Here is a 26,390-nt window from a genome sequence, read left to right as displayed (position 1 = left end):
TTTGAGTCCTAGTACCTACATGGTGGTTCAAAACCATCCCAGCACTCTAAAGTCAAAGGCAGGCAGCAGACCTTGGTTTAAAGGTCAATCTGGTCTACATAGCAACATAGTAAGGCCCAGTCTGAAAAAAAACAAAAACAAATAGAAAAAAAAGAAAAAAATTCTGGTCTAAATGGCATTTCATTACTTTCTGTATAGTTAATAGACTATAATAAAACATATTTCAGACATCAACCTCAGATTAGTCTAGGGGTCAATAAGATGGCCCAATGAGAAAAGCTGCCTGATGCTAGACCTGATGTCCTGAGTTCAATTCCTGTTGCCCACACAGGGGAATGAAAAATTAAGTTGTATTGACTTATAACACACACCCTGGCACTTATCCCCCCTCACATATATGCACAAAATAAATATTTTAAGAATACCATTAATTCCTTACAGCTATTCATTCAACAAATATTCACTAAGAAATATTATGGGGAATGTATTGTAGACATAAGGGTAACAAGACCTTCACTGCCCTTAGAATTATTCAGTTGGGAAGACTCCTTGATAAGCAGTTCCCAAAACATAGGCTCTTCCTATTAAGTAAGTCAGTACTACCTACCTCTTCCCTATTAAATAAGTCAATACTACCTACCATTCACTCTATTAGAACCTCGTTGAGAGAAATCATGAGTGAAAAATTATCTGTTATGATAATTTAACCAGGCATGATGGCATGAGTCTTTAATTCCAGCACTTAGGAGGCAGAGGCAAGAGGATCTCTGATGACTTTGAGGCCACAATAGTCTACATAACAAGTTCCAGGCCAGCCAGGGCTTTGCATTAAGACCCTGTCTCAAAAACACAAAAACAAAGCCGACCATGCAATTTACATATCTAGACAGACATTCTTGAGCTAAGCTAGTTGGTGAGATGCTACTGTAAGCCCGCAAAGGTGTGCCTTGAGCTCAGCTTGTTACGCTCTCTGCTTCCATAAGGAAAATGTCATACGAAACTCTTTACCAACTTCCTATGAGGATCCTGCACCTATCACCTCATGTCGCCCTAAGAAATACATGCACATTTCTCTTACAAATTAAAGTCTGGTGACAGGGCTGGAGAGATGGCTGAGTGGTCAAATAGGATTGCACAAAATTTGAAGATACCCAGAATCCACAGGGTACATTTGCACACACACACTCACCCACAATGTAGTAAGAAAAAAATATGACAAAGAAATGCTTCTCTTCATTCTGACTGCTAAATCATTTTTTTTTACAGGTTCATCTTTTTATTGGGCATGTTAACAAAATATTTAGTGAACAACACCAAAGCCCATGTCGTCATCAGAAGCCTCGGAGTCTTCCTTCTTTTCTTCCACTTTCTTCTCCGCAGTGGGGGCAGCAGTGGTGGAGAAGGCAGGACCGCCTGCTGGTGCGGCTTCAGCCCCTACCTTGCATTTGAGACTCCCAGTGCTGACATTGGCGAGGCCCTTTGCAAACAAGCCAGCCCAGAAAGGTTCAGCATTGATGCCAGCTGCACTAATGAGGGCGTTGATCTTATCCTCCATGACCACCACCTTGCCATGGTGGAGGATGAGGGCAGAATAGGTAGAGGCAAGCTCAGAGGTGGAGGCCGTGGTGTGGACGGCTAGCACAGTGCTAGTCGCTGGAAGAAGTGAGGGCCTCACCCCAGTGTGGCCTCAGGTTCCTTGGAGGGACTGAGCACCACGGCAGCAGTTGAGGAAAAAGCCCAAATCTTTCACAAAGCCAAATCTGAGGCTAATGTCTCAGCTCTATCCTCTGTAAATATCTATTTCTCCATTCCAACACACTGGGATTAACTGGTATTTCATTCTCCCTTTCTGGACAGCTGAGTCTTAACACAGATTGCTGTTATTCTGTTGCATCTACAGCATTAGTGATATCACTGTATAAAATACAGTCAAGCATAAATAAAACAAAAACTGAGCATAAACAATAAGAAAACAATGTCAATAGAGCTGCAACATAAAAACATTTTTAAATTATTTATTTGGGGGGGGGCACATACACACATGGCACAGTGTATGAATGAAGGTCAGACAACAACCTTTGGGAGCCAGTTCTCTCCTTCTATCATTGGGTCCTGGGGATTGATCTCAGATCCTCAAGCTTGGAGATAGGTAGTTTACACACTAAGTCACCATGCCAGACAATTAAAATTTTTTTAAAATTTATTTGTTGAGTGGGAAATGGATTTGGTGTGTAAAATGAGAAAAGATTAAAATAAATTAAATTTAAAAATTATTTACTGGGGCTGGAGAGATGGCTCAGTGGTTAAGAGCACTGACTGCTCTTCCAAAGGTCCTGAGTTCGATTCCCAGCACCCACATGGCAGCTCACAACTGTCTATAATTCCAATTCCAGGGGACCCGACACCCATGGCAAATCACCAATGCACATAAAATAAATAAATAAAAAATAAATAAAAGATTTTTAAAAAATTATTTATTGAATGTAGTGGAGCATACTCTGTCCCACAGCATATGTGTGGATGGATGTCAGAGAATAAACATGCGTTAGGTTGGTTCTCTCCTTCAACAATGTGGGCCAAGGGTATCAACTCAGGTTTGCAAGCTTGGTAGCAAGCATCTCACCTGCTGAGCCATCTCACCAGGACTCCTCTTTTTTTGCTGACAGTGTCTCATGTATCCCAAACTGGCCTCAAAGCACCCTACTGTAGCTGACACTGACCTTGAATTTCTAATCCTCCTGCTTCCAGCTCCCGAGCACTGGGATTCCAGGCCCGCACCACCATACTCCACTTTATGTGGTGCTACAGCTCGAACTTGGGGTCTGTGCATGCTAATCGAGCACTACCACCTGAGCTTCCTCTCCGTTCCTGAGTGGCAGCTGTGACAGCTTGAGTACAGAGCCCTAATTAAGGCAGAGAGTCACACAAAACACCCTGAAGACCCACAACTAAGAAAGACACACTGCGTGTTGAGATGTGAGAGCAAGGAACTGCTCTAGGCAAGAAACAGATGTTAAGGCCTGGGATGAAAGAGCACTCAGAGATTACAATAAACCAGTTTTTTGTTTTCTTCTTTGGTAAACCACTGTGTCAGAAGAGAGGCTGTTTCTGGAGTGGGGAGCCATGACACTGGAGAGGTACTTTAGACCACATTAAGGACTTTTGGTTCCTAACCTAAAAAGCAGCCTAGTAATACAAGAACAGTTTACTGAAGGAAAAAAAAAAAGACCCTCAAAAATGGTGACAGCTACCAATTTCCACAGGCACCAGGTATATTTAATAATTATAATCCCTAAAATGATCAGAGAAACAACCCCATCCTATCCTTACCCTTACCAAGACTGTGTAAACACTCTCCTTTAAAAATGGGATCAATCCCTGACAGGCTGGAAGGGACTTAGGGTAAAAATTAGAGCCGGGATTCCCAGACTGCCCACTCTCTTCTGCATCTGATACGTGGACTGACAGCAGCTCTGTAAGAAAGTGAAGGAACTCTTGAAAGTGTTCATCTCACCCCAAGGCAGGCAGCGAGACAGTGTTAAGATTTTATGTCTCCGATGGTTCCAATCACAGTTTCTAACACAGACACGAACCCATGCAGTGTTTCAGACCTCGCCACGCTCTGCTTCACAGAGGTCTGCATTTCTGAGTTCTCAGGCTTCAGCAGCAGTTCAGTTAAGAAGAGACAGCCGGTGTCATCCTGAGCGCTGAGGTAGGCTTTCCAGGGCTTTGCTCCAGCCCTGCTCATGGCGATGGTCTGAATGTTCACTACTCTTAGAGCCATTTGGAGAGTGTCGGGCTGGACTTCTCCCTGCCAAGGAAATACCTGTTGATGAGCAACTTTGAGGCTAAGCCATGTTTTCTCAAAATACTCAGCAGTAAGCTGGAGATTGGGGACCAGCACAAGAGCTTCAGGATCAGGAGATTCTTGTATTCCTTCTTTGTTCTCTTCAGAAATCAAGTGACCTAAAACAATTAGAAGACTTTTATAAGAGATACTCTCAGCAACATTTTTACCTTACATTCCAAAATACCCAATGTGTTGCCAGGCATGGTGGTACCCACTTGTACTCCTTGTACTTGGGGTGGGGGTGAAAGCAGGAGGACCAAGGCTGAAAGGGAAGCCTTGGGTACACACCCAGCTCAAGGCCATTGTAGCTCATAAACATCAAAAGCAAAGCACATATACGGTGACTGCTGTCTTCAGATAAATGGTTAAATAACCATGATGTTAAATAGCCAATGACGGACTCTCCTCATGCCCACAAAGGATTCAAATTCAGGCAAGCATCTGAAATTTAGCTACAGTATTTTACTTTCCACCAGTTCCCACAAGGGGGGGTGGAAAGTTTTACCATGGCAAGACAGAAGGTAAACACTATTTTTACCTGGTGTGGCCAATGATGCACTGGGAGGCAGCTCAAGGCGATGAGGTTCTCCCTTCTGGCATTTAGAGATAGTTGCCCAGTGGGCTTTGCCATACACTGGCACCAGTGTGTTGAAATCTGAAGCCCAGCTATTCACAGGTCGTTCTGGCTGATCCTCCAAAAGTCCCAGAGAAGGGTCAGACTTAGGACTACAAAGGATCTGCTTAACTTTATCAATGCCAACTAACAGGAGGCGATAATAGAAGAGACCTCGGTCTCGTACAGCCATATCCTTTTCTTCCTCTGAGAGAAAACAATGGATTGAGTTAAACAAACAGACACCCTACTCCCTCCAACCTTTGTGCCAACCATAAGAGGAGAAAATAAAGAAACTTTAGAAAGTACCACCTCCTTTCCAAGCTCCAGACATGATTTCCCAGCAGTGCAGGCTGCGAGGACTTGTAGCTGAGTCTCAGCAGGTGCTCTGCTCTGGGAAACCTACCTATGCAGTAATGTAACAGTCGTCCCAGCATGTCCTGGCACTCCGCAGGGCGCAAGAGGAAAAGGCGCATTAGTGCAGTCAGTAGCTCCATCTTAACGGCAGGAAATGTCTCCGACTTCACATTTTCTACAAACTCCTCCAACACATAAGGAGCATTGGGGATTTTTTCCCCATGGACCCCAAGTAACCAAATAAGTGCCTGTTTCCCCTAGGAATTAGAAAATAATAGATGTTTAAAATGTGGCTGCCCAAACAAGGAAACAGAAGACAGCCACGGGTGTAGCTTTTCCCCTAGTGCCAAGAGACAAACTATACTGTTTCATTGGTATCAATGTGCATTGTACATCCTGCTCCACTACTTCTCGAAAATAAACAAGAATGAAATTCTAATGCAATGGGACTGGGGTTAGGGATGCAGTGCAGTTGACAAAATGCCTACAGAGCAGGCACAAGACCCCGAGTTTGATGCCCAGCATCAAAAAACGGGGTGTGAGGTTTAAAAAAAAAAAAAGCCAGGCAGGGGTGGCCCATGCCTTTAATCCCAGCACTTAGGAGGCAGAGGCAGGTAGATCTGAGTTTGAGGCTAGCCTGGTCTACAGAGCCAGTTCCAGGATAGCCAGGGCTACACAGAGAAACCCTGTCAGGTGTAAGGATCACACCTATAATTCCTCACTTAGCTGATGGAGGCAGGAGGATGAGAGTCCAAGGTCAAAGTTAGCTACACAGTGAGTTTGATGACAACCTGGGCTATATGTGAGACACCAGAGATAAAGAGAACAACAACAACAACAAGATAACCTTTTGTAAGGCTAGGCTGACTAAGCAATTAAAGCTTTCTTGGTTTGGGGCCTTTTGTCCAATTTAAGGTTTAATTGTAGGGATACTTTGTAATCTAACAAATAAAGCTTGTCTGAAGGTCAGAGTGTAGATCTAAATCACTAGTCAGCCACACAGGACTGGCAGTAGTGGTACACACCTTTAATCCCAGCACTTGGGAGACAGAGGGGGACGGATCTCTGTGAGTCAAGGCAACTCTGGGCTACATGAGATTGAATCTGTCTAAAAGAGAAACAGAACTCACACAAAGGTGATCTCAGTACTTGGGATCATACACCTTTAATCCCAGCACTAGGGAGGTGGAGACAGGAGTGATATGGCTGGGTAGAGAGAAGATTATAAGGCAGGAGGCGACAGGAGCTCAAATACATTCTGAAGATTAAGTCTGAGGATTCATAGAGATGGGTGCAGTCTGAAGATGCAGTCTAAGGTTTCATAGAGACAGCAGCAGTCTGAAGATTTGGACAGACAGGATCACTCTTTGGTCTGAGCCTTGGTAGAGGTAAGAACTGTAGTGGCTGCCATTCTCCTTCTCTGATCCTTCAGCTTTAAGCCAATACCTGACTCCGGGTTTTTATTATTAGGAACAATTAGAATTCATGCTACATTTAATGTTTCTTTTGTTGTTGTTTTTTGTTTATTTTTTTGTTTTTGACTATGTAGCTTTGGCTGTTGTGGATTCAGTCTACAGACCAGACTGGTCACAAACTCAGAGATCCACTAGCCTCTGTTCCCAAGTGCTAGAACCAAAGGGGTGTACTGAGGTTTCATGTTTCAATAAAAACTACTTAAGAATTTCTTGCAATCTTGTTATGAAAGTAGTTATTAACTTAGAAGATACACCAGAATCATCTGTCATGTTTCTTAAAAGCCCATCTGTCTAGATATCCCCACCCCTAGATATTTAACTCAGCAAACTTTGTGGGGAGGAAGGAAATAAATTTCTGTAAAAATCTCAAACAAAAAGTACCACACAGGCCAGACATGGTGGAGCACATCTTTAATGCCAGCACTCAGGAGGCAGGCAAGTCTACTGTACACACCAAGGACCATACCAGCCAGGGCTATGTAAGTGGTAACAAACAAAAAAACTACCACCACCACCAACAAAAAATTCCATAATCTAAATCTCTGACTCATAATTATTTAAAAAGGACAATGGTATCAAAGAATTTGTAATTAACACTACAGATAAGCTTCCTTTTTATAACTTTTGTGTTATTTATGTCCCCAAAATAACCTGAGATATAAGCAAGCTTGAGGTCCTACTTGGACACAGGATGGTAAAAAGAGTAATTGGCTTCCATTTCAGGGCTAGAGACTTTCTCAGTGGTAGAAGTGTATACCTAGCGTGAGTCTGATACCCAGCACCACAAGACCTAACAGATACAGACTCCATTTTGTAGCATGAATAATAAAAACTCAGAGACAAAAACTGGGGTTCAACCTGGAAACCAGAAAAGAAAGTCAGCCAGCCACTAGAGAGGTGCTACTTCTAGCAAGGCTGGGGAGGAACACTAAACAGATTAAGCCTCTCTGTGTCCCATTTTATATTCCCTCGAGAGCTGGGATTAAAGGCACTAAAGCCACCACCACCTGGGTTTGTTTCTGCACTGATCTTGTGGCCCAGGGAGGCCTTGAATTCAGAGATCCCTTTGACTCTGTCTCCCAAATACTTGGATTAAAGTTGTGTGTCACCATGGCCTGACTTCTAGTGGCTTTAGCTTTGCCTCTGCTCTTCAGGCAAGATTTATTTATCAAACTACACCGCTACACCATTTCAGAAGACAGGTCCTATAACCCCTTCTGTGATTACAAGTGAAAAGAGAATTACAGTCTACCTCAGTGTCTTGAATGTTCTCCTCACAGCCGGGCAGGGCCTGACACACAGCTTCAGTACACTGAGGGCACAACCACACCAGGTCTCGGAAAGTCTGCACCACCACTACAGCACAGGGACACAAGAGCACGGGTTAGCGTCCGTGCAGGAAAGAATCCTGAGAAGATGCGTGTGTTTGGATTAGATTTCTCACTGAACTTCACAAAAACAGGGTTTGGAGGGGTAGTTATTAATTAATTGAGAGACAGAAAAGACACATGAATTTTACGCAAAGATAAATTTGACATGAAGATGAGGTGCCTAAATTGCACAATTTAAGAAGACACATGTGACTGGCACTTATAAAAGTCTGAGAATAAGGCCTTCCTTGCCTCACTCCAGCCCAGCATTGGAAGCTGGACGAAGAGAAAAGAGGGGTACAGCTAAGAGAGCTTCCTAGTGCCTTCATTATGCACAGAGCAGCCTTGTCGCTGCAGCAGCCAGAAGAGGCTAGCTACCCTGCTAATCTTCTCTGATGGCAACAGATAATGGACACAAGGACATGGCTAAGTCGATATAACTGAAATTCAGTTAATAAGAAAAGATTTTTTTAAACAACTACTGTTAGCTAGCTACTCGGTTTAAAAAAAAAAAGGAAAGAAAACGATTCCAGGAAGTCAGGCATTACCTGTAGTGATGTGCTCTTGTCGGAGCCCCAGCAACTCTGTTAGAATCTGTACGCACTGGTCTGTGTAAGTCTTGGCAATGCTACCTACAGAGGACGGAAAGGTGAAATTCTAGCACGTTATTCTAAAGCCATTTCCCATTAGTCAGAGGCGAACACAAGTTCAGAGGTTGCAGCAGGAGGACCACAAATTAGATGCTAGTCTGGACTACACAGCAAGACTATGTTTTAAAAATGAAAAACAAGGAAGAAAGACAAAGCTGTCACAGATGGTTAATCTCTGTCAACTTGACTAGATTTATATCCATCATGGAAACACCACACCTATAGGTATGTCTCTAAGAGTATTTCCACAAAGGTTTATCTGAAAAGAGGGGACCCATTCTGAATGTGGAAGGCACCATCATGTGGGTTGGGATCTCAGAATGAGTTAAGAGGAAGAAGTAAACTTTCTCTTCTCTACTTCCTGAATGAAAATGCAGTAAGATCAGCTGCCTCACACGCCTGTCATGTTGGACTGTATCCCCTCAGACTATAAGCCAACATAAATTCTTCTCTCCTCAACTAGCTTCATATCAGGTATTCGGGTCACAGGAACAAGAAAAATAACTAATATAATAACCAAAGACATCTTTAAAAGAAAATAAAATCACTAATCACAATGAAGTAAGACTAAGTCTGCTGTGCTAGGAACTATGGTTAAAATAAATTCAGTTGTTTTCAACTGAGCAAAAGAAACCATATGGAAAAGACAAAAGTTCCCAAGCACAAGGCTGAAAGCACAATGACAAAGGATGGGAAGCAGGTTCTGGTCTGTTTGTTTGACACAGGGTCTTGCTGTAGTACGTAGGGTGGTCCTGAACTTGTGATTCTCCTGCTTCGATCTTGATGCTGGAATCACAGGCACATACCACATTTGACTGAGGCACCCTTCTGGATGCAACACACTGAATGGAAATATTACTGCTGGAGATACGTGAGAGCAATCTTTTAGTTTAAGAACCTTAGTGTCTTTTTTTGCCTCAGAAACTTTATTTCAAATATAGCGTTCCTCATCCTCACCTAGTTTTAGCCCTCTCAACTTTAGATTGTCAGCTGTTTTCATTCTTTTAGCCTTTCAAGCAGTCAGAACATCTCTGAAATTAAGGGATACTCTATTGGTCTACACTTAGCACTATATACTGTAATACAGCCCATTACAGCAGAGGACTTTTAGTCAAAAGAGTTGGGTTCCATTCAGTTTGAAAAACATAAGATCTTTTGGCCACTTAGTAACCTTTGTGTACCTAAGTTTCTTCGTCTTTAAAATACCCACTATTCTTGACTGCCTTACAAGGCCATAAAATGATATATATATATAAACATTTTGGATAGACGATAACATAAAGACAGTATAATAATTTTAAGTATTGCTGTTTGACTTACATATATTGTTTGCCTTGAGAAACATCTGCCTTTATTTAAAACAAAACAACTCTTTTCCCTTGCATGTAATCACTGACCCAAAATATGACCCAAAATGCATGGTACTTTGTCTCTGAAACAAGATTCATTTACTACTGTTCCTGACTACATGGGTCCCAAGAAAGCAAAGCACGGGTACTTTACCTATGGCAAAGATGGCAGCCTGTGCAAAGTCGGCAGACACATCAGTGCAGTATCCTCGGAGCTCCTCTAGCACTTGCTGCACGTTCTCGTCGTTCACCAGCTCACACAGCACCTCCACCTTCTGAAGCTTGATGTAGTGGGGCTCCGAGTAGGAGCAGAAGAACTTTTTGTAGTGACCGCTAAAGTGACCTGGCAAACTATGCAAGACTTGGCGGACATGACAGAGAGCAGCGAAGCAGAGCTCACGACTCTCTGAAGAACAGGCAGCTAGCAGGGGTCCCTTGACTCGTACAAGCACATCAGTTTGTACATGGGGGAAGTTTTCTGCCAAGGTCAGAAAGAGTTTGGTGGCTCCCATCACCACAGCTGTGCTGCTGCTCTTGAGATAGCTGTCCAACAAAGTGAGAATATCAAACAGTTCCTCCTCGCTGCGGGGCTGGTAGCGGAGCAGAAAGTTCAATACTTCAGCCTGGCCCCATTGATCCAGTTTTGGCATTCTGTCCAAAATGAAAACAAAAGTACTATTTTAATAACAAATGGAATATTCTACATATGACTGCCATAAACCAAGTAGAGGTTCATCGTAACAAAAGGGGGAGAGAATTCTTAAAACAGATATGCCATGATCAAATTCTTTTTACTTTCTAAAACACAATCTTTACAGTCCACAACACAGGCACATTTGCTATACTTTTCCTAGGTCTATTTGTTTTTGTGTATGAGTATTTTGTCTACATTTAAGTGCACTGCATGCGACCCTCTAGGAGGTCAGAAGAGGGTGCTGGATCCCCTGAAACTGGAGTCACAGGCAGTTGTGAGTAAAAATGTGGATGGTGGGAATTGAACCTGGGTCCTCTGGAAGAGCAGTCAGTGCTCTTAGCTACTTAGCCATCTCTACAAAGAGCCCAGATTTTCTAATTTTAAGATAAATGGCTTAGTTTCAGGGACATAATAGGTACTACAGAAGGAATTTATCTCTATAGCTTGTTTCTACAGTCTTTACATATCAAGACAAATACATGAGAAATTCTCCCAGTGAAATATGAGGAAATTAATAATTGCAGTAAACTTGAAGTTACTTCTGGGCTGGCAAATGGCTCAGTGGGTAAAAGCATTTGCTATGTAAGCCTAATGATTTGAGTTCTATTGGAACCCACATAAAAGCGGAAGAAGAGAGAGAATCAACGCCTCTGAGTTGTCTGACCTTCATACTTCTGCTGGAGCACATGTATACCTAAACCCACATCACCACCCCCATCATACACAATAATAAGACAATTTAATTCATCAACAAGATCATACCATGATTCATATTTCATAATAAAAAGAGCATCCAAACCTATTTAAGAGATGGTGGGCAATGGGCTTATTAATGACAACACCTCCTTCCTGTTTTAAAATTTCCTCTAGAGACCTCAGACAGTTCACAACCACAATTGGATCCTGGTCACGCAGGAGGCTGTATAACTCATTGACTAGAGCACCATCTGAAACAAAAACCAAAGATTACAAATAGAGAAAAATTTGAGTCATAGGGACAGTGGCTCTGGGCAGACAAAGCCACATCTCTGCTAAAACAAAAAACAAAACCAAAAGCAACGACAAATAACATCATTTTGGGTATCAGATAGAACATACAAATTGATAAATTTCTTTCAAAGACTGAAAAGAGGAGCTGGAATAAAAACAAACATCTGATTTAGAGAGACATGCACACTGTCGTCTTCTACCAAGCCATATTTTTTTCTTCTGAAATTATACACACCATAGAGGCACAAGTGAATACTGAGCACGGCAGATGATCTTACCCACTTCAGAGTCTCCATGAAGATGATGCATCTTGGCACAGCCAAGGACTGCCACTCTTCTGACATAGGAAGCCTTATCCCGCAGACCATTAAGAATAGGCTGTTGGATATATTCCTGCACACCAGGCATCCTGAAACGCATTCTAGAGTCAGGCAGATCTTGAAATACCAGCTTTGACATATTTAAGTGTGATTTAATAATTCATATTTGAACGTCTATATGTCAGATCTCAAGGATTTGGAGAAAGCATCTATCAAATTTAAAAAACTATAATTTGATTTTTCTGTTTGGAATACTGCTTCAGAGACAGCACAAACTGTTACAGTAATAGCTTATTAAACATCTTTTCTTTTCTTTTGGTTTTTCGAGACAGGGTTTCTCTGTAGCTTTAAGCCTATCCTGGAACTAGCTTTTATAGACCAGGCTGGCCTCAAGCTCACAGAGATTTGTCTGCCTCTGCCTCCCGAGTACTAAGATTAAAGGCGTGCGCCGCTAACACCTGGCCTTATTAAGCATCTTTAACTGAAACTCAGAACTATTTTACCAAGAAAACCACCTTTAAATAAAACCATGAGATACAGTTTAGAAGGTCAAAGTGATAGCTGAAAATCTGAGTTTGAGGAAGAACAGTACTTTCCTTAGTATTAGGGAGTATTAGGGACAGTAATGAGCTGTCCTCATTAAAAATCTGCTAATCCATCAGCCACTGAGGGCCAGGCAGGAGTAAAAGTGCTCACCTGAGGCTGCACATGCTCCGTAGAGCCAGTCCTCGCACCATTGGGTTGGGGTCGGAGCAGTCTTTGCATAGTGTATTGATAGCCAAGAGTGCCAGGTCTGGTTTCAAAGGTGCTTATGTGCCCATATACAGATAAACCAACTTTTTCTGAACAATATCTACAGTGGCACTGGCCTTCACCATTTCCATGAAAACATCAGACATGTCCAAGCCCTGAGTCATGTGCCTGTAAAACATAGAAAGAACAGAAAGAAGTAAAACACACAATCCCCAATCTGTAAGAGGAATTTTATTTATATATGTTCTGGTTGTCTAACTAAATTATGATCTCTCAGCGAGCTATAGTTGTGTCTACCTTGTCTATTACAACACACAACTTCCTATTATGGGCCTGCAACTAAGAATTCGACACTGGAATCCTTAGTCCACTGCAAGGAAATGACACAGAGATGGTACATTCAACTTTATCATTCCATAGATATGATAAGGGGACAACATCTTTCGAAGGTATAGGCTGGAGAGGGAGCTTCATGGTTAACTGGCATTTGGTTGCTCTTGCAAAAAAGCTGAGTTCAGTTCCCAGCACCTACATGGTAGCTTATAACCATACATAATTAGAGTTCCAGGGGAACTGAAGCCTTGTGACACACACAGGCACCAGGTATACATGCTGTACACTTACAATGCAGGAAACTTACTCATACACATAAAAGTAAAAATGGAAAGCTGGGCATGGTGACGCACAACTGTAATCTGAGCACGTGTTAGGCAGAGGCAGGTGGACCTCTGCGAGTCCGAGGCCAGCCTGGTCTACACAGTGAGTTCCCAGAACAGCCAAGGCTGTCTCAAAGTAAGATAAAACCAAACAGAGCGGGTGGCAGGTGTAGCCTCAGATGTTTAGAAATTCAGGATCAACTAAGAAGGCAGCCAAGAATATCACTGATTTAAAAACTCCAGTGTGAGTACTTGAACTGATGCACAGAACACAGACCAAGAAGATCCGCATCCACATGCTACTACGAAAGTCAGAAAACACTTCTCACAGAACGCCCTGGCTAAACGATCAGTTGGTTAGGCAAATGGGATACAGCTAATAATGCATGATATAAGGCATGGACAGGAACTGAACTTTTGTTTTGTTCCTTGGGTGATATGATACAAAACTTGGACTTCATTCCACTGGCAGTTTCTAAGTGGAACCATACTACTACATAGGCTCAGCTGAGAAGTTTCTTAAAAATACAGTCCCTGGATTCTATCTCACCCTAATGAAATCAGAGTCAGTTCCCGGGTCACACTTCTTTAAAAAGCACCCCAAGGGACTTTTGTGCCCTACTAACATTTTTGAGCTATAGCTACAGATTAATTATGTTTTCAAATGTATATAACCAAAAAGTCCTAAATGAAGGGAGGCGACAAGGCCACTTATTAATAAATTACCACAATAGGCTCTGTGCTTATGACAGCCTGAGCGAACACTACAGTCTCAATAACAAAGAGGGGATTTTTAGAATTTTTCAAACCACTAGTGTCGTCAAAGTTAACTATCATGTTTAGTAGGATGCCTGGTGACATTCATAACACAAATACTGGCTGAATAGCAGGTCTGACGAGGAGAAGAATGCTGGTATTAATTTGGCCATATCTTTGAAGAACTATCCAGGTGGAAATGCCAAGCAAGCAGAGGGATAAATAGGTCTGCATCTTAAATAATAATAATAATAGTAATGATAAATGGAGAACTGTACTAGGTTAAGTCATGGCACCAGGGATCAGCAGCATGGCTGCTGAAGTCTGTGACGTGAAGGAAACCTCTCAGCTGGGTAGGAAGACTGAAGTGACTGACGATCCAGAAATGCAGTCTCAAGGCCAAAAGAGACAACTGCCGTGTGTGCAGGTTCATTTACTTTCTCAGAGTGGGTGCCGGAAGAGGATTAAAAGTAGGGCAGGGTGGGGAAGGTGGGGGTGGGAATTAGAATTCTAAGGTCGGTGATACCTAATAACTCGCTGGATGACATTCCGGTAGCGCAGCCTATCAGCCTGAATATGAGGGTTACACAGAGCCTTCTTCAGTTCCTTCACCACCTCCTCGGAGCCAAGGTATGGCATCTTCGCCAACAGTCACGGGGCTCCGTGGCGAATCCGTGGACTCCTTCTAGTCCCGATGTGGGAGCCTGAGTAGAGGAAATGTGGACAGGGAAAACCTTAAAGGCGAGGTGTCACTTGGCAGTGCCTTCCCCAGGGCGGAACACAAATGTCACCCCTCGGGCCTCTGGCGAGCCCGGCCACGGCCCTTCAGGCACCAACCGGAGCCCCGCAGGTCGTTCGCTCTGCCCTCGGGTGTCCTCAACTATCTCTAGGCCCGGTTAGGCTTCCGCTACCAAACCAGCGAATGGCAGATCTATCGCATCCTTGCCCTCCAGTCCCAGCCGCCGAGGCCGTCACTCAATGCCCCAGCCAGCTTCCTGCGGAAATCCCGCCCCCTCGCCCTGCGACGCGCCGAGCGCCGAGCGCAGGCGGGACCGACCTGGGGGCGCCCCCCCCTCCCCGCCCCGCACACACCTCTCGGCGCAGGCGCGCAGCTCGCCGTGCCTGGGCCGCGACCGACCATCGGCGATCGGCTACTTGGGTCTGTCTCCTCGCTGCCGCGCGCACTTTGTCAAAGTGTGGGCCCTGGGTTCCCTCGCGCGGGTGTGAGTGATGCTCCCGGAGCTTCTTCCGCGTTGGGCTCTTCCACTTTGGCCGCCTTCTTTTGGCTCACTCTCGACTTCGTCCACTTCTGGGTTGCTTTTCCCTTGTCCTTGCGTCCGCATGTCGTCGGCCGCAATCGTGGAAGCCTCACGCGGGAGTGCTGTTTCTGCGAAGACCCCGCGGGTGGCTTTCCAACCCTGCCACCATGAACGGGGTCGTGATCCCCCAAACGCCCATTGCTGTGGACTTTTGGAGCCTGCGCCGTGCTGGTACCGCGCGGCTCTTCTTCTTATCCCACATGCACTCCGACCACACGGTGGGCTTGTCTAGCACTTGGGCACGGCCCCTCTACTGCTCCCCAATCACGGCCCATCTCCTCCACCGTCACCTACAGGTATTGGGGCTGGATTTGGCCTCTGAGACCTCTTTTAGGATCTGGGTGGGGACTTACACGATCTGTCACAGTTTGGAGATCACAGAGTGGGCGCCCTGAAGACTGAATTTTTACAAATGTGGGAGTTGATCCCAGAATAAAACTAGCCTCCAGCTAGCTAACTGAAGATTTTTAGTTGTAAATTTAGACAAGGAAATTATTCCTATCATTTCATAGACGCTAGGCCAGTGCCTCCCTGGTTTTCTTTTCTTTTCTTTTTTAAACCCTTTTTTTTAAATTTATTTATTATGTATATAGTGTTCTGGGCACCAGATCTAATTATAGATGGTGTGAGCCATCCTGTGGTTGCTGGGAATTGAACTCAGGACCTTCAGAACAGCAGTCAGTTCTTTTAACCTCTGAGCCATCTCTCCAGCCCCTCCCTGGTTTTCTTTAAGAATCCACCAGATGCTGGGCGGTGGTGGCGCAAGCCTTTAATCCCAGCACTCGAGGCAGAGGCAGGCGGATCTCTGTGAGTTCGAGGCCAGCCTGGTCTACAAGAGCTAGTGCCAGGACAGGCTCCAAAGCTACAGAGAAACCCTGTCTCNAAAAAAAAAAAAAAAAAAAATTCCACCAGACTGAGGATGTAGCTCATTGCTAGAGCATTTGTTAAACATGTGCAAGACCCTAAGTTAGATCCCCAACACTGCCCATCCCCAGTAATTCATCTGTTGTGCTAAATAAAATTATATTATCTAACCTCTCCTGTTCTTGTCTGATTCAGTAGGCATTGCCGGTATGAGCCCTGGCAGCCTGACTTGAATTTCCCCTGTTGGGATTATGATAGAAGAAAGTTTGAGAATCTATCTAGATTGTTTTCAGATTCTGAGTTTAAATCGATTCCAAAGGTGGGGAGCCAGAAGAAGAAGGATAGTCTTTTGGGAACCCCTATTACAGCTTACATGAGAGTGTTTCAGGAGTCAGCTTTCCTTGATCCAGGAGAGGAGTCTGTGGTTAATAGGGTGGCCAACTGTTTCCTCAGGTATCGAAGAAGTGGATCCGAGCGCTGGAGGTTGGTGAGAGCCATGTATTGCCTCTCGACGAAATTGGGCGAGAAACCATGACTGTAACCCTTCTAGATGCCAACCACTGCCCTGGTTCTGTCATGTTTCTCTTTGAAGGATACTTTGGAACAATCCTCTACACAGGTGAGCCTCCCCCCAAGATGTCCCTCTCTCCAGCTGTGTCATTTCTGAAGCTGCCTTCACCAAGATTGGCCTTGTGGCTTCATCCCATATAGGCACAGTGACCCTTTCCAGCTGATTTCCTATTCTTTGACCATCTAAACCTTGTTAAGAATATGCAGGTAGAGGCTGGAGAGATGGTTCAGAGGTTAAGAGTTCTGACTGCTCTTCCAGAGGTCCTGAGTTCAATTCCCAGCAACCACATGGTGGGTTCACAACCATCTGTAATGAGATCTGGTGCCCTCTTCTGGTCTGCAGGTATACAAAGAGACCAAATGTTGTATACATAATAAATAAATCTTTTTTTTTTTTTTTAAGAATATGCAAGTAAAAACACAAGAGCAGGCTAAGTGTGGTGGTGACACACGGCTCTCAACCCGGCAGCCTCTGCCTCCCAGGTGCTGGGATTAAAGAGATAAGTGCCGCCACCACCCAACTGGAATCTCACTTTTTTGTTTGTTTGTTTCTGGTTTCTTTGTGTAACAGCCCTAGCTGACCTGGAACTAGCTCTCTTGCTTGTAGACCAGGCTGACCTCATAGAGTTATACCTATCTCTGCCTCCCGAGTGCTGGGATTAAAGGCATCCGCCACCACCACCTGGCTTGGCATTCTTGCATAGGCAAAACCCCAATCTACATAATAAGCAAATCTTAAAAACAAATAAACAAACAAACCTAAAAATCCAGTAACTACTGCCCACCTGTTGCTAAAGGCGGGAGAGGCTTGCCTTCTATCTTTTGGTCTTTGCCCCCTTTCTCCCACCTCCTGTGTTGCGCTTCCAGGTGATTTTCGATATACACCATCCATGCTGAAGGAGCCTGTCCTGAGTCTGGGGAAACAAATTGATACTTTATATCTCGACAACACCAATTGCAATCCAGCCCTGGTTCTTCCTACCCGACAAGAAGCTACTCGGCAGATTGTCCAGCTCATTCGGCAGTTCCCGCAACATAACATAAAGATTGGTGAGTGGTTCCCTTTTTCTCTCGTTCATGCTTAGTGAACCTAAATTCCTTGAAGGTTCTCGTTTTCAAGTCTTTGTGCAGGCCTCACCTTCCTGGTAAAACCTACTATGATAATCTAATTTAAAATTGAACCTCCCAGCTGGCTTGGTGGCTTAGACCTTTAATCCCAGCACTTAGGAGGCAGAAGCAGCCTGGTGTACATAGTGAGTTCCAGTAAGAAAGACCCTGTCTAAAAAGCAAACAACAATTGAACCTGCCCACCATCATTCTCAACCCTTCCCCCAGCTCTGTATTAACTCTAGGGTCTCACATGTGTTAGGCAAGTACTTTACCTTTGAACCCTCTTCTTTAAAATGTTTTTCTTCTTAGTGCTAAGATTACAAGCTAACACAGCCAGTTGGTATAGTGCTGGCATTGAACCCAGGGGTTTTGTACCTGCCAGGCAAGCATTCTGTCGACTGAACTACGTCCTTAGTCCCAAACTTACTCATTTTTATAGTACCTGTCACGTCCCTGTGTGTTCTGTACATATTTAAATATGCTGTTGCTTGTATCTCTGATAACGTACACACACACCAGTGTGAACTATAGCTCACTTTAATCTTAGTACTTCAGAAGCAGAGACAGGCAGATTTCTGAGTTTGAGGCTAGAAGAGTTTGAGGCCGACTGGTCTGCAGAGTGAGTTTCAGGACATCCAGGACTACACAGAGAAACCCTGTCTTGGTGGGGGGAAGGAAGAAAAGAAATTGTAGTGGCACTTTAAGTGTAAAGCTACTTAAAGAGCTGAATAAAACAGCCTCACTGGTCAGCCTTACAGACCAGGCAGTGGTAACACACACCTCTAATCCCAGTAGTCACACTAGTTGCCATAGAAACCGGGTGGTGGAGGACTTTTAATACCAGTGGTGCATGCCTTTAATCCCAGCCCTAGAGAGGATTATAAAACGGGAAGAGACAGCTCTCAGACACAGTCTCATTCTGACATTCCTGGAGGTAGGATCACCATTTCAGACTGAGGTCAAGATAAGAGCCAGTGGCTGGCTGTTTTGCGTTTTGGATCTTCAGGTTGAACCCCAGTTTCTCTGAGTTTTTATTAATTGTGCTTCAAGAAACCCTTAAGAAGGCTGGAGGGACAGCTCAGTAATTAAGAGCACAGGCTACTCTTTCAGAGGACCCAGGTTCAATTCCCAGCACCCATGTGGCAGCTCATGTGGAACCTATAACTCCAGTTCCAGGGGATCTAATTTCTTATCTCCCTTCTAAAGGCTTCTGCACACATGGTACACAGACAGACATACACTCAGGCTCACATACATACACATAGAATAAAGTAAATAAATAGGTTTTTTTTTTTTTAAAAAAGAAAAGAAACCCCAAAAAGGTAAGAGAAAGCTTTGTGTATCAGAGAGGCAGCAGGAAGTGCAACAGATACTTAGTAGACAAGGAAGCCGAAAGGCAAGAGGGGTGGAGTGGTATTAGCCATGTTCAATTGATTCTAAACTCAGTGAGGAGCTGTTGAATGATTCAAGTGAAAGAGAAGCAGTATTCCGCTTGTCTCATAACATATATTCCATAGTTTCCACGTGTGGTCCTTTTAACTGTTGCTGTTTTTTCTGCTAGAATGTAGGTTCTACCATGACAAGGTTCTTTATTTCTTATGGCTATATCCTAAGCGCCTACGTAATGAGAAAGAGGTAGTCAGTAAATATTTGCTGAGTTAATAGGAAGGTTGGTGTGCTTTAAATCGAAGCATTGAGAAAACAGCTGTTTGGTTGTTCTGGTCACTCCCTAGTAGTACACGATATTTTGGGAACTTTTTTTTTTTTTTTTTGGTTTGATTTTTTTTTTTTCAAGATAAGGTTTCTCTGTAGCTTTGGAGCCTGTCCTGGAACTAGCTCTTGCAGACCAGGCTGGCCTCGAACTCCCAGAGATCCGCCTGCCTCTGCCTCCCGAGTGTTGGGATTAAAGGCGTGTGCCACCACCGCCTGGCCATTTTGGGGACTCTGAAAGTTGCTTTTTGAGAAATAGTTTATGAAAATCAACTAAAAAAAAAAACCTAGCTTTTGTTCTAAATAACTTCTTTGGTTACTCCTAAAATTATAGGTCCTCAAAAAAGGAAAATGAAAATCTCTTTTTTGGTTTTTCGAGACAGGGTTCCTCTGTGATGCCCTGGCTGTCCTGGAACTAGCTCTTGTTGACCAGGCTGACCTCAACTCACAGAGATCCACCTGCCTCTGCCCCTTTGCCTCCTGAGTGCTGGGATTAAAGGCTTGTGCCACCACTGCCCGGCTGGAAAATGAATATATCTTAAAGCATATGCCCCAACTCTGAAAGGAGTTTCAAAATGGCCTTAAATAAAAATAATGAAAAAGATTATATGCCTTCCACGGTAACTACCAAACTGATTGAGAAATATTCCCCACCCTCAGGATTACTTAACTATTCATGAAGAAATACTCTCTGACCATTCTTGAAGTATGACACGCAGAATTTTCTCAGAGAAATACAGCTGGTTAGGAGAATGCCTGTGGTAGAGCTTGATTAATTGTGCAAAAATATAATTAGTCCTGCAATGTGCCATATATACAGTAGGAGGCGGGGATATAAATCTGAATAAAATATGGTGTCTGGTGGTAAGGGCTTCCTGTCTATTAAGGAAGGACACAAAGTAGGAAAAAGATGTACAGAGAGCAGAAAATCTTGCTCAGAGGTAAATTTGGATCATAATCTGAGTTCATGGTTTAGTTGTGAGGCTGTAAAGTCTGAGGAGAGTGGTTAAATAGCCTGTCCTATATCTCTTACCATAGCCACTGCTAAAATTCTTCTGTGTGCATACCTTTGGCCTTCCAGATGGAACTTCAATTTTCCAGTTTCTCATTCAGGCATTTCATAGCTCTGTCATGTTTTGATCGTCGTATTCTGATGATTAGAATTCATACTTTTCTACTTCACAGTGCTCAACAGCCCTACTTCATCTATAGCATGAGGTTCTAACGCTTTGTTTTTTGAGACAGGGTTTCTCTAGCTTTTAGAGCCTGGCCTGGAACTAGCTCTTGTAGACCAACCAGGCTGGCCTTGAACTCAGAGATCCGCCAGCCTCTGCCTACCAAGTTCTGGGATTAAGGCCTGCACCACTACCGCCTGGCTATTCTCTTTCAGTACTTGGAAGGCCCATTAATAAATGTCCTTGGTTGGGTTGGAGAGATGGCTCAGCCATTAAAGGCTAGGACAACCAAAAATAAATGACTTTGGCTTGTCTTTCTAGAGCCATAGCTCACTAATCATCTGCACTTTAGTAATGCTGAGGTGGGTCCTCTTCAAATATTTTTCACTATACCCTTTCCTTGCTGGTTAACTCTGATCTATCCTTTAAGATATAGCTCAGTTTCCTTTGAGCCAGAACGATCATCTTCCATTAATTTGCCAAAATGTCAAGCACAAAGGAGAAGAGGAAATTTACCTGGTGTATAGTCTCTAAGCCTTTTGGAAAACATGGAGGTATTCCTTTGGCTGCATATATGTGAATGTTCAGGCAGGTGGATATTATTGACATCAAGAGACTGGGTTCTGTTCAAAAAGGAAGTGTTACAATTACTAGCATTACCCAGAATGCTCTTGGCATTGTTGTAAACAAGCAAGTTAAAGAAAAGGTTCTTGCCAAGAGGACTTTGAGCATATGGAGCACTGTATGGAGTGAAAGGGCATATAGAACAGGTGAAGGAAAATGGTCAGAAAAGTAAAGGCCAAAGAGGAAGCCCCCTGGGTTCAACTGCAGTGCCCACCTGTGCTGCCCTGAGAAGCACTCGGCATGGGAACCCAAGGGAAGGAGCCCGTGTTGATCTGTGAGTTCATGGCTTAATAGAGATAGGTAAATAAACAAATCGGCTCTAGATCGTACAAGCAAGGTTTTTGTTGTTTTTTAAAATAGAATGCTTCAAGAATTTATATGTCACCCTTGTGCAGAGGCCGTGCTAATCTTCTCTGCATCCTTCCAATTTTAGTATACGTGCTGCCGAAGTGAGCACAAGTGAGTTTTGTTTTGTTTTTAATTAAATGGAAGTGTGCTGTTTCTCCCCCAAAGAAATACTTAAAAATTTCCACCACCTACCAAAGAAATGGACCTGGCTCAATTGTCATCTGTCACTTTATAGACGCTTTTCCTAATTTCATCAGCTTCCGTGCCTTTAGAACACCGTATGCCTGTGCATGTCGTTGCCTTTCTTTACATTGTGTCTGAGTCTGCAGGTGGATGTAAACCTTCTTCATCTGTTCTCACAGTGCCTGGTGCTTGGTAGACACTTTCTCTTGTTGAACTGAAAGAATAAATGGATTTTGTGTGTTCCATCCCCGCATTTGCTAATTTGTTTTTGTTTTTCGAGACAAGGTTTCTCTGTGTAGCAGTTCTGGCTATCCTGGTACTCACTTCGTAGACCAGGCTGACTTTGAACTTAGAGATCTACCTGCCTCTCGAGTGCTGGGATTAAGGGCATGTGCCACCACCGCCCTGCCTGCATCTGCTATATATCCTAAATGCATTTCCTTCTTGATACACTTCCTGGATTACCACATAGATTTTGCATATTTTTGCTCAGCATCTGGTAGATCAGGAGTCTTTAATACCTTCATTGTCTTCTCTTCCCCCTACCCCTTGAACGGAGTTTAGGGCTCTATAGCCTAGGGAAAGAATCACTGTTGGAGCAACTCGCCCTCGAGTTCCGGACCTGGGTGGTTTTGAATCCTCGACGCCTGGAGTTGGTGCAGCTGCTGGGCCTCGCGGATGTGTTCACGGTTGAGGAGAAAGCTGGGCGCATCCATGCTGTAGACCATACGGAGATCTGCCATTCTGCCATGCTTCAGTGGAACCAGACTCACCCTACCATTGCTATTCTTCCCACAAGCCGGCCAATACGGAGCCCTCATCCATGCATCTTCACTGTCCCTTACTCGGACCATTCGTCTTACTCCGAGCTGCGGGCTTTCGTTGCGGCTCTGCGGCCCTGCCAGGTGGTGCCCATTGTCCTTCAGCAGCCTTGCGGAGAGTTCTTTGAGGACAGCTTGAGTCCCAGGCTCTCTGTACCCCTGATTCCACACTCAGTGCAGCAATACATGTGTTCCTCCCCTAGGAAAACAAACGTGCTCTGGCAGTTAGAAAGGAGACTGAAGAGGCCAAGAATCCAGGGTGTTATGTTTGAATCCCCTGAGGAAAAAGCTGATCAGGTGAAAGTTGACAGAGAATCAAAGAAGCACAAGAAAGAAAACCTCTCTCCCTGGCCCGGGGACCCTGAGAAGCTCTGCCCGCACCCTCTGCAGCCCAGGAAGCAATTGTTCCCAGACTTCTCCAGGAAAGAGTGTGAAGAGCCGGTCCTTCTTTGTGACTCCAAGAAGATGGCGACTTTGGAATTTTCAGTGCAATTACAGCCTGTAGATGAGTTTATCTCTGCAGAAACCAGGGAGGAAATTGGCTTAGGGTCCCCCTCGATACCTAGGGGAGGCAATGGCTCACCGGCTCAAGGGAACCAAAGAGGCTCTCCCCTGTCTCACATTAGCAAAGACATTCATCCAGCTGCCCAGTCCAGGGCCCTGGCGCTAAAATACCTTCTTACTCCAGTGAATTTCTTTCGAGCCGGCTTCTCTTCTAGGAACTTTGACCAGCTAGTGGAAAAGTACCAGAAGAGTGCATGGTAACAGTTCTGATGGATCACTGCGGTGTTGAACAGTGGATGATGGCCGGCCAGTGGCAAAAGTTGGGTGTCTTCCTTTCCAGAGTCCTGTGGCTCACTCACCCTGGAGTGACTCTTCGGAAGCTTGTGATGGAGTCCTGGTGCCTATGAAACCCTTAGCTTTATAGCTGATAATTATTATTTATATTAGTTTTATTATATTTAACATCTTCATTATAAAATATCCAGTGTTCATAAGCACATTGAAAGTTCTTAGTCCCATAGCTACTTAATCTGTTCAACTTGGTTTAACCCAGTTTTTCTTAAACTTTTATCAACATGCAGGGTTTTTTGTTTGTTTGTTTGTTTTTGTTTTTTAGTGGAAAAGGTAGAATCTGAATCAAAAATGAACCAGGTTTGTCCCATGTGTCATATTCCTCGAGTCCCCTTCATTCTATTCCTAGATAAAAAGTCCTTAGGTTATTCATTTTCAAATTGTAAACCATGGTGCTGGAGAATAAAGTGGTAGCTTGGGCAGCATGTTCTAATTCTGAGTGTCACGGACTTGCTGTGGCCCTATCCAGGTAACTTCCTGTCTGTGCCTCAGGGAGGGAACAGGAAACCATGAAGGGGTCTTGAAATTGTTGAGAAAACAACACCTTCCTCTTTCATGAAGGCCGTTAGTAACTGTCACGAGAAATCTACCTGGAACAGAGCCATTTGGGGGTTAGGAACCTGGACCAGAATAAACTTGACATTAAGGCTTAGAATATGTCCGAGCTACTGGATACCTGGAGACACTACTTTGTTAAAGTTATAAAAGATAAATATGCTGGCAGATATTCCTCTGATTGTTCACATAGCTGGGATCCCACCACCACCAGCAGTCTGAGTGAGGAAGCCAGAGTGCAGAGCTTGTTTGTTTTAGTATCCAGGGGAGAGACCAAGGAGCCCGCTGGCTGGAATGGGTCAGAGTGTGCAGTTTACCCTGTCCCCGCCCGTAACCTAACAAAATGCCAAGTCTGTAAGCAAGGCAGCCTATAGCACAGCCCCGAGGAATGTGCTCAGGGAGGGCGCAGGCGAGGAACTGGGCATAGGAGTAAAAGCAGCTTCAGCATGGACCCTTGAGCCTTAGCAATGAAGACGGCGGTCTCTTAGCCTTGGGAAGGAGGAGGCAGCTTTGCTACTTTGGGAAGGAGAAGTGAAATTTAGAGAGCAAAGTAAGGCTTTGCTCGTGAACACACTGTAACGTGCCCTTCTTGTCAGTGACCTTCTTATAACCTCTAAGGGCCCCACAGGAGCTGCAGCAGGTGAGGTATGTGGTACAGCAGGAAACCTGGACGTCGTCTGGGCTGGAATCCAGGGCACCTGGCAAATCATTTAAATAGAGGAGCCTCACTCAACATAAAGTGGGGGCTGCGATGCCTATCTCCCATGATTGCTATGTAGATTAGATTATTGGTGAAATTCCCTAGCTCTGTCTCTGGGACATGCAGTATGTCAGATACTGGTCTTTGTAGCTAAAGGTACAGCACTGGTAAGATGTGTGTTTAGCAAGCTAAAATCCTGGGTTCTATCCTGAGTGCCACCAATAATAATAACAATAATAATGTAACAAAGTCTTGATTCTCTTTAGTCTTCAAAACAATTCTCTGCTAGTTCCAGTACAGGCGCCAAAGTTACCAAGAAACCCCGTTCAAACAAACAAACAAAAAACCCTCTTAAAAATCCAAAGTAAGCCGGGTGGTGGTGGTGTATGCCTTTAATCACAGAAGAAGCAGGTGGATCTCTTGAACCACCCCTCCCCCCCCCAAAAAAAAACAAAATAAACTGTCTTCCATGTAAACTGATGAGTCCTTTTCTGGTCTTTCTGAGGATTTAAATATGTTAAATGTATGCATTTCTGAATTAAGATAATTCACACGTGTGTGCCTGCACACACACATTGTTTTTTTTTAAATGTAAAGGGTGTTGGAGAGATGGTCCAATGGTTAAGAGCTCTCACTGTGCTCCTGAGAACCTAGATTCAGTCCCCAGCACTCACATAGGGTGGGTCATAACCACCTGAAGTAACTTAGGTTCCGGGGGAGTTTGATGCTCTCTGACCTCCATAAACAACTGCACATAAACTCGTGCAGCCTTACACAATACACAAATAAAAATAATTTTTAAAAAGACTTTAAAGGGTCCAGTGAGATGACTCATTGGGTAAAGGCACTTGCCACACAAACTGGTGAACTGGGTTCAACCCCCAGAACCCACATAAAAGTGGAAAAGGAGAATTGAGCCTGTAAAGTTATCCTCCAGCTGACTGGCATGCATGCCCATACACAAACAATAGTTAAGGGCGGGGTGGGGAACTGAGTACAATACTGTGTATAGTTTTAAATGCTGTGCTTTTCTTAAATGGGAGTCAAAATGCCAATATAAAAAGCGTATTTTGCTGGGCGATGGTGGTGCATGCCTTTAATTGCCGCACTCGGGAGGCAAAGGCAGGTGGATCCCTTCGAGTTCGAGGTCAGCTTGGTCTACAAGAGCTAGTTCAAGGACAGACTCCAAAAGCTGCAGAGAAACCCTGTCTCGGAAAACCAAAAAAAAAAAAAAAAACCTATTTTAATAGGGTCATGTCATGTGATATGTTAATAAACCATTTTCAACCTAAATTATTAGAAATTATAACAAATTATTCAATATTTGCATACTTTTGAAAAAATCTTTAGATAATTTATTTTCTGTGTAAGTGTTTTGTTTTGTAAATGTTACGTGGACTGCATGCATGCCTGGTGCCCGTGGAAGTCAGGCTAGAGTGCTGAATTCCTGGAATTGGATTTATGGATGGTTATGGGTTACCATATGGGTGCTGGAAACTGGACACGGGGGTCCTCTCCAAGAGCAACAAATGTTAACTGCTGAGCCATTTCTCCAGCACCTTTACACTGTTCTTAATTAGGAATATGAACTTTTCTCCTGGTAGTGCTGGGGATCAAACTCGGGGCATTGAACATGCTAGGCAGATGCTCTGCCAGGGAGCCACATTTCCAGCCCTCAAGGAACATACTTGTGTGTGCATCTATCTTGGCATGTTAATTTATA

The 26,390-nt window shown here is 44.0% G+C and overlaps 3 protein-coding genes and 1 non-coding gene across 4 annotated transcripts; 1 reads left to right on the top strand and 3 right to left on the bottom strand.

Annotated features, from left to right (window-relative positions):
• Positions 1 to 1,250: 1,250 nt before the first annotated feature.
• Positions 1,251 to 2,830, bottom strand: LOC126510814 (60S acidic ribosomal protein P1-like). The gene is made up of 2 exons (XM_050157531.1): positions 2,779 to 2,830; positions 1,251 to 1,686 (listed from the first exon to the last, which is right to left on the bottom strand). Exons 1-2 carry the CDS (start codon positions 2,828 to 2,830, stop codon positions 1,301 to 1,303), a joined length of 438 nt encoding a protein of 145 aa, XP_050013488.1. The 3' UTR covers positions 1,251 to 1,300.
• Ap4b1 (adaptor related protein complex 4 subunit beta 1) lies at positions 2,000 to 14,868 on the bottom strand. The gene is made up of 10 exons (XM_050157493.1): positions 14,360 to 14,868; positions 12,365 to 12,589; positions 11,627 to 11,757; positions 11,158 to 11,305; positions 9,819 to 10,315; positions 8,214 to 8,297; positions 7,548 to 7,651; positions 4,870 to 5,077; positions 4,389 to 4,670; positions 2,000 to 3,966 (listed from the first exon to the last, which is right to left on the bottom strand). The coding sequence occupies exons 2-10, from the start codon at positions 12,403 to 12,405 to the stop codon at positions 3,539 to 3,541; spliced, it is 1,923 nt and encodes a 640-aa protein (XP_050013450.1). The 5' UTR covers positions 12,406 to 12,589; positions 14,360 to 14,868; the 3' UTR covers positions 2,000 to 3,538.
• Positions 14,869 to 14,927: 59 nt separating this feature from the next.
• Dclre1b (DNA cross-link repair 1B) lies at positions 14,928 to 26,390 on the top strand. Its single transcript, XM_050157495.1, has 4 exons — positions 14,928 to 15,448; positions 16,470 to 16,635; positions 17,454 to 17,636; positions 22,301 to 26,390. The coding sequence occupies exons 1-4, from the start codon at positions 15,260 to 15,262 to the stop codon at positions 23,320 to 23,322; spliced, it is 1,560 nt and encodes a 519-aa protein (XP_050013452.1). The 5' UTR covers positions 14,928 to 15,259; the 3' UTR covers positions 23,323 to 26,390.
• Positions 21,556 to 21,662, bottom strand: LOC126510884 (U6 spliceosomal RNA). The gene has a single exon (XR_007594543.1). It is a non-coding gene; the product is annotated as a U6 spliceosomal RNA (small nuclear RNA).

Source organism: Alexandromys fortis, unplaced genomic scaffold, assembly GCF_014885135.2.
Source record: "Alexandromys fortis isolate MF-2015 unplaced genomic scaffold, M_Fortis_MF-2015_v1.1 scaffold_78, whole genome shotgun sequence".
Lineage (NCBI taxonomy): Eukaryota > Metazoa > Chordata > Mammalia > Rodentia > Cricetidae > Alexandromys > Alexandromys fortis.
The sequence above is the reverse complement of the archived record's forward strand: the minus strand, read 5'-3'. Positions and strand labels throughout refer to the sequence as shown.